Source organism: Melanerpes formicivorus, unplaced genomic scaffold (assembly GCF_026170545.1).
Source record: "Melanerpes formicivorus ecotype bairdi unplaced genomic scaffold, bMelFor1.0.p_v2 SCAF_37, whole genome shotgun sequence".
Taxonomy (NCBI): domain Eukaryota; kingdom Metazoa; phylum Chordata; class Aves; order Piciformes; family Picidae; genus Melanerpes; species Melanerpes formicivorus.
In genome coordinates, this window is record NW_027142389.1 from 1,861,247 (window position 1) to 1,872,008 (window position 10,762).

The following is a 10,762-nucleotide window of genomic DNA, read 5'->3' on the forward strand; positions in this document are numbered from 1 at the left end:
GACCCCAGAGTCCTGGTCAACAGGGACACAAATGCCTTTGGCAAATGGAGCAAAGCCAGGTCCTGCCTTACCCATGGCCTCCCCAGGACCATTTCTGTCCATGGTGTTAGCATTAAGAAGGAAGATCAAAACTATCCAAGTGGGGCTGAAGGGAAATAAATTGGTAGGGAAAAGCTGGCTGGTCTGCCTCAAGAAGCAGCCTCAGAATACAGAAATAACCAAGCTGGGAAAGACTTTCAAGATCATCAAGTCCAACCTATCACCCAACACCATCTGATTAACTAAACCATGGCACCAAGCACCCCATCCAGTCTCCTCTTAAACACCTCCAGTGATGGGATCTCCAGCACCTCCCTGGGCAGCACATTCCAATGGCCAATCTCTCTTTCTGTGAAGAACTTCTTCCTCACCTCCAGCCTAAACCTCCCCTGGTGCAGGGACACACATGCCCACTCTCACCTGTCCAGAGATGGTGGCTTCACAGGGGCATAGTCCCAGTCCATCTCCTCGGCTGCGATGTAGTACGTCCAGGTCACAGGATTCTCCTTGGCAAAAGAGCGCACTTGGATCACATGAAAATCTTCCTCATACTCCTCAGGGTAATCCACCTCCTCTGGCTCATCTGCCACCATCCCCATCTTCACCAGGCGCTCCTCCATACACTCCTCCACCTTCACCATGGCCTCCATGCCAGCTGGGATTGGACAAGCCAGGCAGAAAGGATCACATTGATAAGCCAGCACAGGCACACGGTCCCCCAGGCCCTGCTTGGGAGATGTGCTCTCCACTGCTGTCCCCATCAAATGGGCCATCCTGGTTACACATGGATGGAGCACTATGGAGCAGGAGGGGTCTTGGAGCTGCAGCACTACACAGAGATCTGAGCCCAGACCATCCCTTGAACTTCCTTTCCCCCAAGCTCTATAAGGTTACCTTGCTGGTGAGACAGTAACTGGCAGAACATCCGGAACCAGCCAGCTGTTCCTGGCGTGGTCTGGGCTGTGAGATAGGTGGCAGGGGAAATTTCCAGGCTGCTGAGCCGGTGGCTCCTCACCAGGAATGTGTGGCCTTCAAAGAAGATGGAGTGGACTTCTGGCCCCGTGCCCAAGCCAATCACGTGCCAGCGGACCTGCCTCTTGAGGCACAGCGTGAGACCTGGCGGGAGGAAAGGAAAGCACTTAGGAGTCAGCACTGCGTCCATCCCCTTTGCCCACACTTGGTGCCATTGACTCAGAGCCTGGCAAGTGCTGGGTAGAGCTCCCACAAGGTGCTGGCTTCAAGCAGAAGTTGCAAGTGAAGGTGGATAGTCTAAGCAAAACAAGACTAGATTTACAGACTGGGAGCCGTTGGCAAGGGCTTTGGGAAGCTTGCTGGTGGGAGCTCAGAGCAGGATGCAGTGGCCAAAGAGGAAGGTGTGCTCCATGACTCTATGAAAAGGGGAAGTGGGCACTGAAAAGGGAGAATGTTTTCTCTGTTCACAGCATTGGCAAGCCTGATACTAAAACATTGCATCCTGGGGCAGGGCTCCGTCAAGTCCTCAGCAGTAGTTGAAATGCCCCCAAAAAGGGCAGAGAGAGGTCACCAGGATTCTTTCAAGGCTGGAGAAAATGTCTTCCTTGGAGATCCTCAAGTGTGCTTAGGAAATGGGAGAGGACTTGACTGCATTGTCAAAATATTTCTCCTGGGGAGAAACGAACCTGCACTGAAGGGCTCTGTAATCTAGCAGGGAAGTGAATAACAAGGACAAGTTCCTGGAAGCTGGAGACAAACAATGTCAAGCACTTGGTTTTGGCACTGAGTGTGATAGGTGATGGTGGAACAGATCCCAAGAGCCCAGGAGAGACAGGGTGGAGGCTGGTGAGAGGCCTTGAACACAAGCCCTATGAGGAGAGGCTGAGGGAGCTGGGATTGTTTAGCCTGGAGAAGAGGAGGCTCAGGGGTGACCTCATTGCCCTCTACAACTACCTGAAAGGTGCCTGTAGCCGGGAAGGGGTTGGCCTCTTCTCCCAGGCAACCAGCACCAGAACAAGAGGACACAGTCTCAAGCTGTGCCAGGGGAGGTTTAGACTCGAGGTGAGGAGGAAGTTCTTCACCGAGCGAGTTGTTCGTCATTGGAATGTGCTGCCCAGGGAGGTGGTTGAGTCACCGTCCCTAGAGGCGTTCAAGAGGGGATTGGACGTGGCACTTGGTGCCATGGCCTAGTCAGGGGGTCTGTGTTGATACTCGATGATCCTCGAGGTCTCTTCCAACCTTAGTTATACTGTGATACTGTGATACTTTGTCCTGAGGCCCTCAGCTTTCCATTGCCACCCCTCCGTCAGATACCTCTCAGGCCAGACAGGGGATTGCTGGCTGGAGGTGAATACCTTTTTGAGGAGAAACCCACTGTGAAGACACAGCAGCTGACCAAGAGGGCTGCTCAGCTCTTAAACTCCATGGACCCACCAGGACAGGGAATTCAGGGAGTTTTCTTTTGCCATTTATTGGTGACTGGCCAGACCAAGGAGGGGTGTTTCAGAGCGTGGTTCACTGAGGCCTCTGATGGTGACAACCCTCCTGACAGTGTTTCCCAGTTTGCCTTGGAGAGTTGTCACCCTCAGGCAGCTCTGAACCATCCTTCAGAAGAATATAAGAAAATTCCAACTTTTTTTTGGCTTCCTTGAGACCAGAAATGGCCTCATCTTTTGCTTTTCTGGGAAAAAAGGATGCTGAGGGAGACCTTATCACTCTCAACTGCCTAAAAGGAGGTTGTAATGAGGTGGATCTCAGCCTCTTCTCACAAGCAGCAAGGGATAGGACTAAAGGAAATGGCCTCAAGTTGCAGCAGGGAAGATTTAAGTTGGATATGAGGGAAAATTTCTTCACTGAAAGAGTTTTCAACCACTGGAAGAGGCTGCCCAGGAAAGTGCTTGAGTCACTATCCCTGGAGGAATTTACAAGCTGTGTAGATGTGACCCTTAGGGACATAGCTGTGTGATGGACTTAGCAGTGGTAGGTTTATGATTGGATTTGATGGTCTTAAAAGCCTTTCCTAACCTAAACCATCCCATCATCCTATTCCCCAAATCCTACAGAGGTGTGTTGTCAGAGCCAGAGCTGAATTTTCCCCTCAACACTCCCTCCAGCCTCATTCACAGGGCTACAAGAGATGAAACTCTCTGCTGCCAGCACTGCTCCTGGAGTCCAAGGAGGAGGTGGTCAGCTGCACTTGGTAACACAGCCAGCCAGAAACAGGTCCTGCCCCACTGTAAATGGGCAAGGCAGATCAAGGAGTTGGGTTTGTGATAGTTCCTCTGAGGTGAACACAGCTTGACAGATCCATCACCTGGAAACTTCTCTTGATGTTTGTTCTCACATCCTTTCACAACCTGCCTTGAGTTTCCAGACCTGGCCACACCTCACACCTCCCCTGACCTCTGCCTGTGTTCCCAGCACACCAGCACTCACCAGGCAGTGAGCCATTGATGTAGCCATTGATGGTGTGCAGCTCTGTTCTGTTGTGAGGCAGGGGCTGAGGAGCTGCTGAAGAGCCAGGCTCAGAGTACCAGCTTTTCCCTGTGCAGAAAGGAGGAGGCAGTCAGCTTTCACTTGAGAGCATTTGAAAGCAAAAGAAAATGTTCCCACTTGAGGGGAAACAGAATGGAAGTAAACCCCAGGGAGCCCAGATATGTGGTGGCTGTTGGAAAGCCACAGCCACAGCTTTGCATGAATGTGGTGGTGACCAGTGCTTGTGCCAGGACATTACTCCCCTGCAGCCTGTGTGGTGGGAACAAGGCCTGAGCACGGGATGGGAGAGCTGGCAGGGGCAGGTAGAAGCTCCTGGCACCCAGGGAACAGGAGTGGCAGTGCTGCACGAGGAGCACAGTGGCTGGGGGAGCTGTATGAGGCTCAGACTGCTGGGAGGCAGTGTGGGAGCTGAGCAGCTGCACTCACACCATGGCCAAAGCATGCACCCCGGGCCAGGCTGAATTCAGGGTCTGACACCAGGCAACAGGATAGTTACCTTCATCAAACACTGCGAAGAGCATCACAAACTCTTGCTGCCTGTCCTCATTCCCATCACTCAGCAGAGTCCCTGCAAGATGCCATGGGATGGATCTCTTTAAAGGTTAGCAAGCACCATGCCCATCTACCCAGCAAATCCCCTTTATGCCCTCCAAGAGCTGGTAGATCAAGGCCAGGCTGTGGGTTGTTTTTGTCACAGCCCTGTTTCCAGCATTGTCATCCCCAAAAGCCCAGGGTTGAGAGGCAGCTGCCCCTAGAAGGCATCACAAGGTCAGTTTGTGCTACCTTCCCCCTGCAGGCTCTCAGGACCCATTTAGTCACCTGGATGAGCCTATTGTATTTAGCCCCCTCATCAGCACAATCGTCTAGACATTGCTCAGTGGAGGAACTGCTCATGGTGAATCACTGGAGCCTGCAGACAGTGGCCTGGAAGGAGGTGACTCCTACCCATTCCTCTTCAGTGACTACAGAAGGACAACTACATCCAGGAGATGGGTGAGCCAGGGATGACCAATCCCACCCCAGGTACACTTCTTAGTGCCTGTTAAGTCAGGATTCCATCACCTCCATGTCTACTGAAGGAAGGAGGGCAGGCATAGGTACTGTGGAGCAGGCAGTGTTCCTGATGTCCTGCCTCTTCCCTTTCTGACACAAACTTCCCTCGAGTTCTTCTGATAAAACCCTGTTTGACAATCACCCTGTCTGGCACTGAGCAATCACAGCTTGGTGAAGGAAAGACAAACACCATTTATGTGCCCATTCACCTTACTATGGATAGATAAGGTTCAGATACAAGGGAGATTTCATCTGTGGTCTTAAGTCTTGCGAAGGCAAGAAGCACTCCTGCCCTTCCAGCAGGGAAATCCAAAGCACATTTGGGTCCTGCACTGGGAAAAGGCTCTTCAAGGAAAATGTCAAACCACAGAAGTGCTGTTGGTGACCACAGCTTGCTGTAAGGTGTCTGATTCTCCTGCTCTGCAGTTCACAACTGTCTGTGACCTGTCCCCATCCTGTGCCCTCCTTACCAGGTCGGCACACAAGCAGGGCTCCAATCAAACCAGAGTTGATGTCCTTCACGCTGTCTGTGTTGGAGGAGTAGGAGTGGGTCAGGCATGGTGAGTCACCATCTGTTGGGCCTTGGTTTTGCTGGATTTCCCAGATGTATGTGTGTGTCTTCCCTGGATCCACCCTGTCGCCCTCCTTCTCTGGCTGGCTGGTCTCATCCTCATAACCTGCACCTAAAGGCAAAGAACAACCAGATGTCACTGAGAGTTCACCCCCAAGGCACCACAGCTGAAGAAATGCCTCTTCCCCCACCCCAGAGCACAGCCTTTCTCCACCCCAGCCTCCATAACACTTATGGATCACCTCCATAACTAATATGGACTTGCTCTGGGCTGTTGGCTCAGCTCAGGCCATTGCTGAGCTGGGCATGGCTTTGTTCTTCCCTCAGGCCAAGCCATCTCTGTGATCATCTGTCCTCAGAGAGGGACATGAACAGCAAGGTCAGGGAGGGACCTGCTCCATCCTGGCAGGCAGGCAGCAGAGCAAGGAGTGCTGCACAAGGGTCTGCAACATCTGACTCACCTTCTGATGCCTTCCAGTAGGATACCCCAACAGCATGGAGGTTGTATGGGCGAGAGGCCAGGTTTTTAAATGTGATGACCACTTTGTCATAGACCTCTGCTCGGATGGTGGGGCCCAGGAGACCTGGAAGGGGAAACAGAGAGACATCTCACAGCTGAGCTGGCTCATCTCCAGCTGAATTTCCAGCTCTGTGTTCTGTGGGGCAGATGGAACCTAGCTTCTGCCCTCCCACAGAGACCTGAGCTGGGAGGTGCTCCAGTGCCTCCCTTTTCACAGCAGTGCTGCCTCCCCGTGAGCAGCTCAGATTGCCACTTTTGGGGGTTAGAACCATCACTGCCTTCCTGCCAGTGTGGTTCCATCCAGCATCAAGCAAGGGTCTGTGAAATCTGCAGACACTTCTCTTGGGTGCATCTCCCAAGGAAAACACCACAGCTGCTCCAGCACCAGCGAGGCTCCCTGCATCCCCAGCAGCTCCGCCATACTGGGACCCTACCCAGGTGCTTCACCATCCCTGACTGAGGAGCTGCCAGCACCCAGCCCAGGATGAATCTGGCCACTGACAAGGAGAGCTGAGGGTTCATCTTACCCATCCATGCTGGCTTGGGCTTGGGCTGTGTGAAGGAGCCATCAGGGTACTCCACAAACACGGCCTTCCTGTAGCGGGGGGCCACAGCAGGCACGGGGGGCTGTGAGCCTGGGTGCCTCGATGTGCTGCAGAAGGAACACATAAACAGAAGGAAAAGCTTTGTCACTGTGAGGCTGGCAGAGCCCTGGGACAGGCTGCCCAGAGGGGCTGCAGAGTCTCCTTCTCTGGAGACATTCAAATGCCACCTGGTTGAGTTCCTGTGTGATCTGCTCTAGGTGACCCTGCTCTGGCAGGGGGCTTGGACTGGATGAGCTTTCGAGGTCCCTTCCAACCCCTAACTTGATTCTGTGAAAAACCAAAGCTGATTGTGCAGCCCCATCCCCTCCCCACCAGCTTGCCAGCCCCAGGGATCACCCACCCTGTTGTGGCCTTTGGGTTTCCTGACACCCCCAGGTAACTGTTTTGCTTCGCTCATAGATGACAGTATAGCAGTGATTGATGTCACCACTTTAGCCATGATGAATGGGATGGAATGGAATGGAATAGACCAGACCAGGTTGGAAAAGACCTTTGGGATCATCAAGTCCAACCTATCATCCAACATCTAATCAACTAAACCATGGCACCAAGCACCCCATCCAGGCTCTTCCTAAACATCTCCAGAGATGGTGACTCCACCACCTCCCTGGGCAGCACATTCCAATGGCCAATCTCTCTTTCTGTGAAGAACTTCTTCCTAACATCCAGCCTAAACCTCCCCTGGCACAGCTTGAGACTCTGTCCTCTTGTTCTGGTGCTGGTTGCCTGGGAGAAGAGACCAACCCCCACCTGGCTACAACCTCCCTTCAGGTAGTTGTAGACATCAATGAGGTCTGCCCTGAGCCTCCTCTTCTCCAGGCTAAGCAACCCCAGCTCCCTCAGCCTCTCCTCACAGGGCTGTGCTCCAGACCCCTCCCCAGCTTTGTTGCCCTGATGCAGGAGCAGGAGTCACAGTGCTGTACCCTGCTGCAGTCAGCAGCTGGTTTATCAGGATGACAAGCCCATGAATTTCTCCAGAGGTTTCAGAGGCTGACTTATCAGTCCCAGGACTGAGACCACTTCCAGTAACCACACAGCACTGCTTCCAGCCTTGTTTTGGAGCAAAAGCCAGGTGGTATTTTCTTCCCTGTGAAGAAGTGGGGAGGATTGCTGTCCCTCTCTGACTAAACCTTAATTCAAGGTTCCTTTTGTGACTTTTCCTCAAAAGGAAGAGGAAGGAGCCAGAGTGACTCAAATTTAGGAAAGAGTGATGGACATTCATCCCCTTGCTGCTGGCTGGGAGCCACCTGCACCTGGACTGTGCTGTGGGTAGAGAGGGGTTCACCCTCTCTGGGACAGAGCAGGACAGGCAGCTATGAAAACCCCATGTGTGCCTTTCCTTCCACAGCTATAAACCCACATGAAGGCTGGCAGGAAGCCTCCAGCAGACACAGCCCCAGTGAGCAGGGCCACTGCATTCAGATGACTTTGCCCATGAGTTGTTAGCCATTCCTGGCTCAATGGCAGAAGTTCTGGGCCATGCTTTGCTCTCCAGGGTGACCCCATGCTGGGCAATGGCACTGCTGCAGGGTCACTGGCACTGGGTTCGTCACTGTTGGGAAGCTGCACCTTAACCTCTAATTGTCTGCACCCCCCAGCTTTCAGGAAAACACCCCTGAGATAGGAGGGTCTGGTCCTGCTAGTTCTGCAGTAAACAAAGCAGAACTCCTCTGGAGCCAGGGGGTTTTTGCTGGCATGCAGAGGCATGGCTGGGAGAAGACTTAGTGACACTGGGGCTCAGCACTTGCTTCCAGCTGGCATGGAAGAGCCTGACAGCCTTTGCAGGAGCTGAGGAGGCAGAGTTTGGCACAGGGACATCTAATTCAAGTGCTTCTGGCCTCTGCACTTGGGGTCCCCGTGAACTTCCTACCCCAAGCTGAAGCCGAGGCAGGGAGATAAGATCCTGGCGCCTTCCATCAGCATTGTTAGCTGCACTATCGTCTCATCTCCCAAGCAGGGAGGCAGCCAAGGTAAACACCCTGTGCTGCTGGAGCTCTCTCACACAGGCTGCAGCTATGTGGCCACCAGTTCCAAGCTGGAGCCGAGATCCCTATGGCCATAGCAGGACTTGCTTGTCCTGACTCCCACACCGTGAGCAGGGCTGTGTTTGGGAGGTAGAGAGACTGAAATCATGGGGAAGGTGTCAGCAGCTCTGCCTGGTGTGCCATAGCCCCTTAATTTGGCAAAGCTTTCCACACACGTGCCAGAGAGACCACTGGATACAAGCAAGGGGGTTGGAGGTCCTGCCTGGAGGTGCACCCTTGGGGGCTGCCATTAAGATGCTGGTATCAGAAGGTTAGAAGAGGTGGAGCTGAAGACACCCTGCACACAGCTCAGAGGCACCCCAGTCCCGCCAATGGCTGTGCTCCTGCCATGCTCTCCTGGCTTGCTCCTGCATGCCACTTATTCTCAGCCCAGCTGTTTTCCTGTGCCCTCCCCACAGGAGGGGAACCAAGCCAAGGCTGCAGGGCCAGGAAAGTGGCACAATTATCCAGCTGGCAGCAGGCAGGCTGAGCAAGGGTGCCCAGGCATGCTCTGCCTTTCTAGGATGGCTCATGCCACGAAGTCCCTCTGAGAAATCAATTTCCCCATTTTAAGGGAGAACAAGGGCCCTCAGAATGCCTGCTGCTGCCCTGCCCATCCCCAGAGCACAGCCCAGGCCCTGAGTCACTCCCAGGTCAGAAACGTTGTTCAAGTGTGTCAGTAAAGCCAATGCTGGAATGGAAAGCCACAGCCTTGAATTAACAGCGTGAGTGACTCTGCCTTCACCACAGCTGAATGGAGCAGAGTGCAGCATTAGTAAAAGTGTGTGGGGGCAGGGGGCATTAGTAACATTAGGGGGTGCTGGATGCAGTTTTCTCACTGAGGTAGCCAAAGGGAGGAAAACTGGGCAGTAGCTGTGATACAGCAACCACAGCAGTGTTTGAGCTGACCTGGTTCATCCCCAGAGCCTGGCTGCCAGGGCCTGACCGCAGCTCTTTGCCGCTCAAGCCAGCGTGGGTCTGAGATGGAGATGTGGGCTGACGTTGCCCCAGCACAGAGCCTGGGGAAGGGCAGGTGAAAGCAAGGCAGGGGATGTAGCTGTCCAGCTGTGCTCCCCATGCTGAGCTCAGAAGAGCCCAGCCACTGCCATGTGTCCAAGCCAGCCGAGCCTCCAGACACCATCCTGATACCTGAGCAATGAACCTGCCACTTTTCCTTCCAACTCCCAAGTACTTTGACAAAACCACCATGCCCTCCTCTCCTGTGCACTGTGTGCAAGCACCTTTCCTTGCCCAAACACTAAACATTGCTGTAATGCCCTGAATGAAAAATTCCAGCCCCAGCAACCTAACATACACAAAGATGTAAATGATTAAAGCTGGATTTTACCTGGGGCAGGCAGTGGAGAGCCTTTGCTGCTCTGAGTTATGTCAGGGGAGCACAGCCAACCTCCTTCTGCAGTCCCCAGGCAGAGAGGCACAGGACCCTTGCATTTCCCCAAAGCTTCCAGGATGAAGAGCAGAAGAAAAAGCAGAAGATGGAGGACCAGCTCTTGGCACTGGGCACAGCCCTTAAAGCATCCCAGGCCAACCACATTAAGATAAAGCAGCAGAGAGCAGTGGAGGTCTGCATCTCCCTCTGCAGATTTATTCCACCTGTGCTTTACCCAGGGCTGCCCTTAATGACTCCTCACTGCACTGAAACTTCCACTACCAGCTGTACCAGCAGCTCAGTGCACCCACTCTGTCAGGCTGTCCCCAGGCACCTGCCTGCCCGCACCCAAGCTCGCAGTGCTGCGATGCCAGGGTGGGAGAACACCCACAGCAGGACGATAGAATCGCAATAGAAAGAGCTTTACCCTGCAGGTGCTTGCAGCACGGGGAGCAGGTCGCTGTGCATGTAGTCCCAGGTGGTTTCCACTGCACCAATGTAGTATCTTCTGACTTTGCTGATGCTCTCCTCAACCAGGCAGAAGAGCAGCAGGCTGTGCAAGGCTCCCAGTAGCATCGTGCCTGCCGGCTTGGAGCCGCTCTGGCTTCAGAAGGAGAAGTGAAAAGGAAGGAATGAGAAAGGAAAGAGGAGGAAGAAAAGTCTTTATCTTCTCATCCAGCTGTTGTAATCCACAGGAGAGGATGGTTTAAAGGCAGTACCCACAGGCTCCGTCAGAGTGCTGGAGAATGCCTCAAAAACATCAGGAGAGGAACTGCTCGAGCAGACTAATGCAAACAATGGACTCTCCCTCTCTTCCTCTGGGGTGGCAGTGACAAGAGGAGAGGAAAAAACAAAAGGAAAGGGAGGGCAAGCGCAGTAGTAAGCTCTCCTGCAGGACTCAGCTGGCTCTGTGTTCTGGCCCCTGTCCGGGAGTGAGGTGGGGAAAGGGAGGGTTGCAGAGGAAGGGGAATTTAGGTGCGGTCTCTGCCTGGTCCCACCTTCCCTCTCACTGCAGAAGGGAAGGAGGAGAGCGAGCTGCAGGCCAGCACCCTGCTGCTGCTCAGACTACAGCAGCTTTTATTTTCCCAGCAG

At 53.6% G+C, this 10,762-nt stretch overlaps 1 protein-coding gene across 2 annotated transcripts in view; it reads right to left on the minus strand.

Moving 5' to 3' along the window:
* The window catches only part of F8 (coagulation factor VIII), a 32,063-nt gene extending 21,588 nt beyond the window's left edge, over window positions 1-10,475 (minus strand). For both annotated transcript variants that reach the window (XM_068157556.1, XM_068157555.1), the window contains exons 1-8: window positions 10,098-10,475; window positions 6,179-6,303; window positions 5,593-5,715; window positions 5,031-5,243; window positions 4,004-4,075; window positions 3,448-3,555; window positions 934-1,155; window positions 460-694 (exon numbers count right to left, since the gene is read on the minus strand). In XM_068157556.1, the coding sequence (XP_068013657.1) occupies window positions 460-694; window positions 934-1,155; window positions 3,448-3,555; window positions 4,004-4,075; window positions 5,031-5,243; window positions 5,593-5,715; window positions 6,179-6,303; window positions 10,098-10,246 (1,247 nt within the window). In that variant the 5' untranslated portion in view covers window positions 10,247-10,475. The remainder of the gene's footprint in view (window positions 1-459; window positions 695-933; window positions 1,156-3,447; window positions 3,556-4,003; window positions 4,076-5,030; window positions 5,244-5,592; window positions 5,716-6,178; window positions 6,304-10,097) is intronic.
* Window positions 10,476-10,762: the final 287 nt, after the last annotated feature.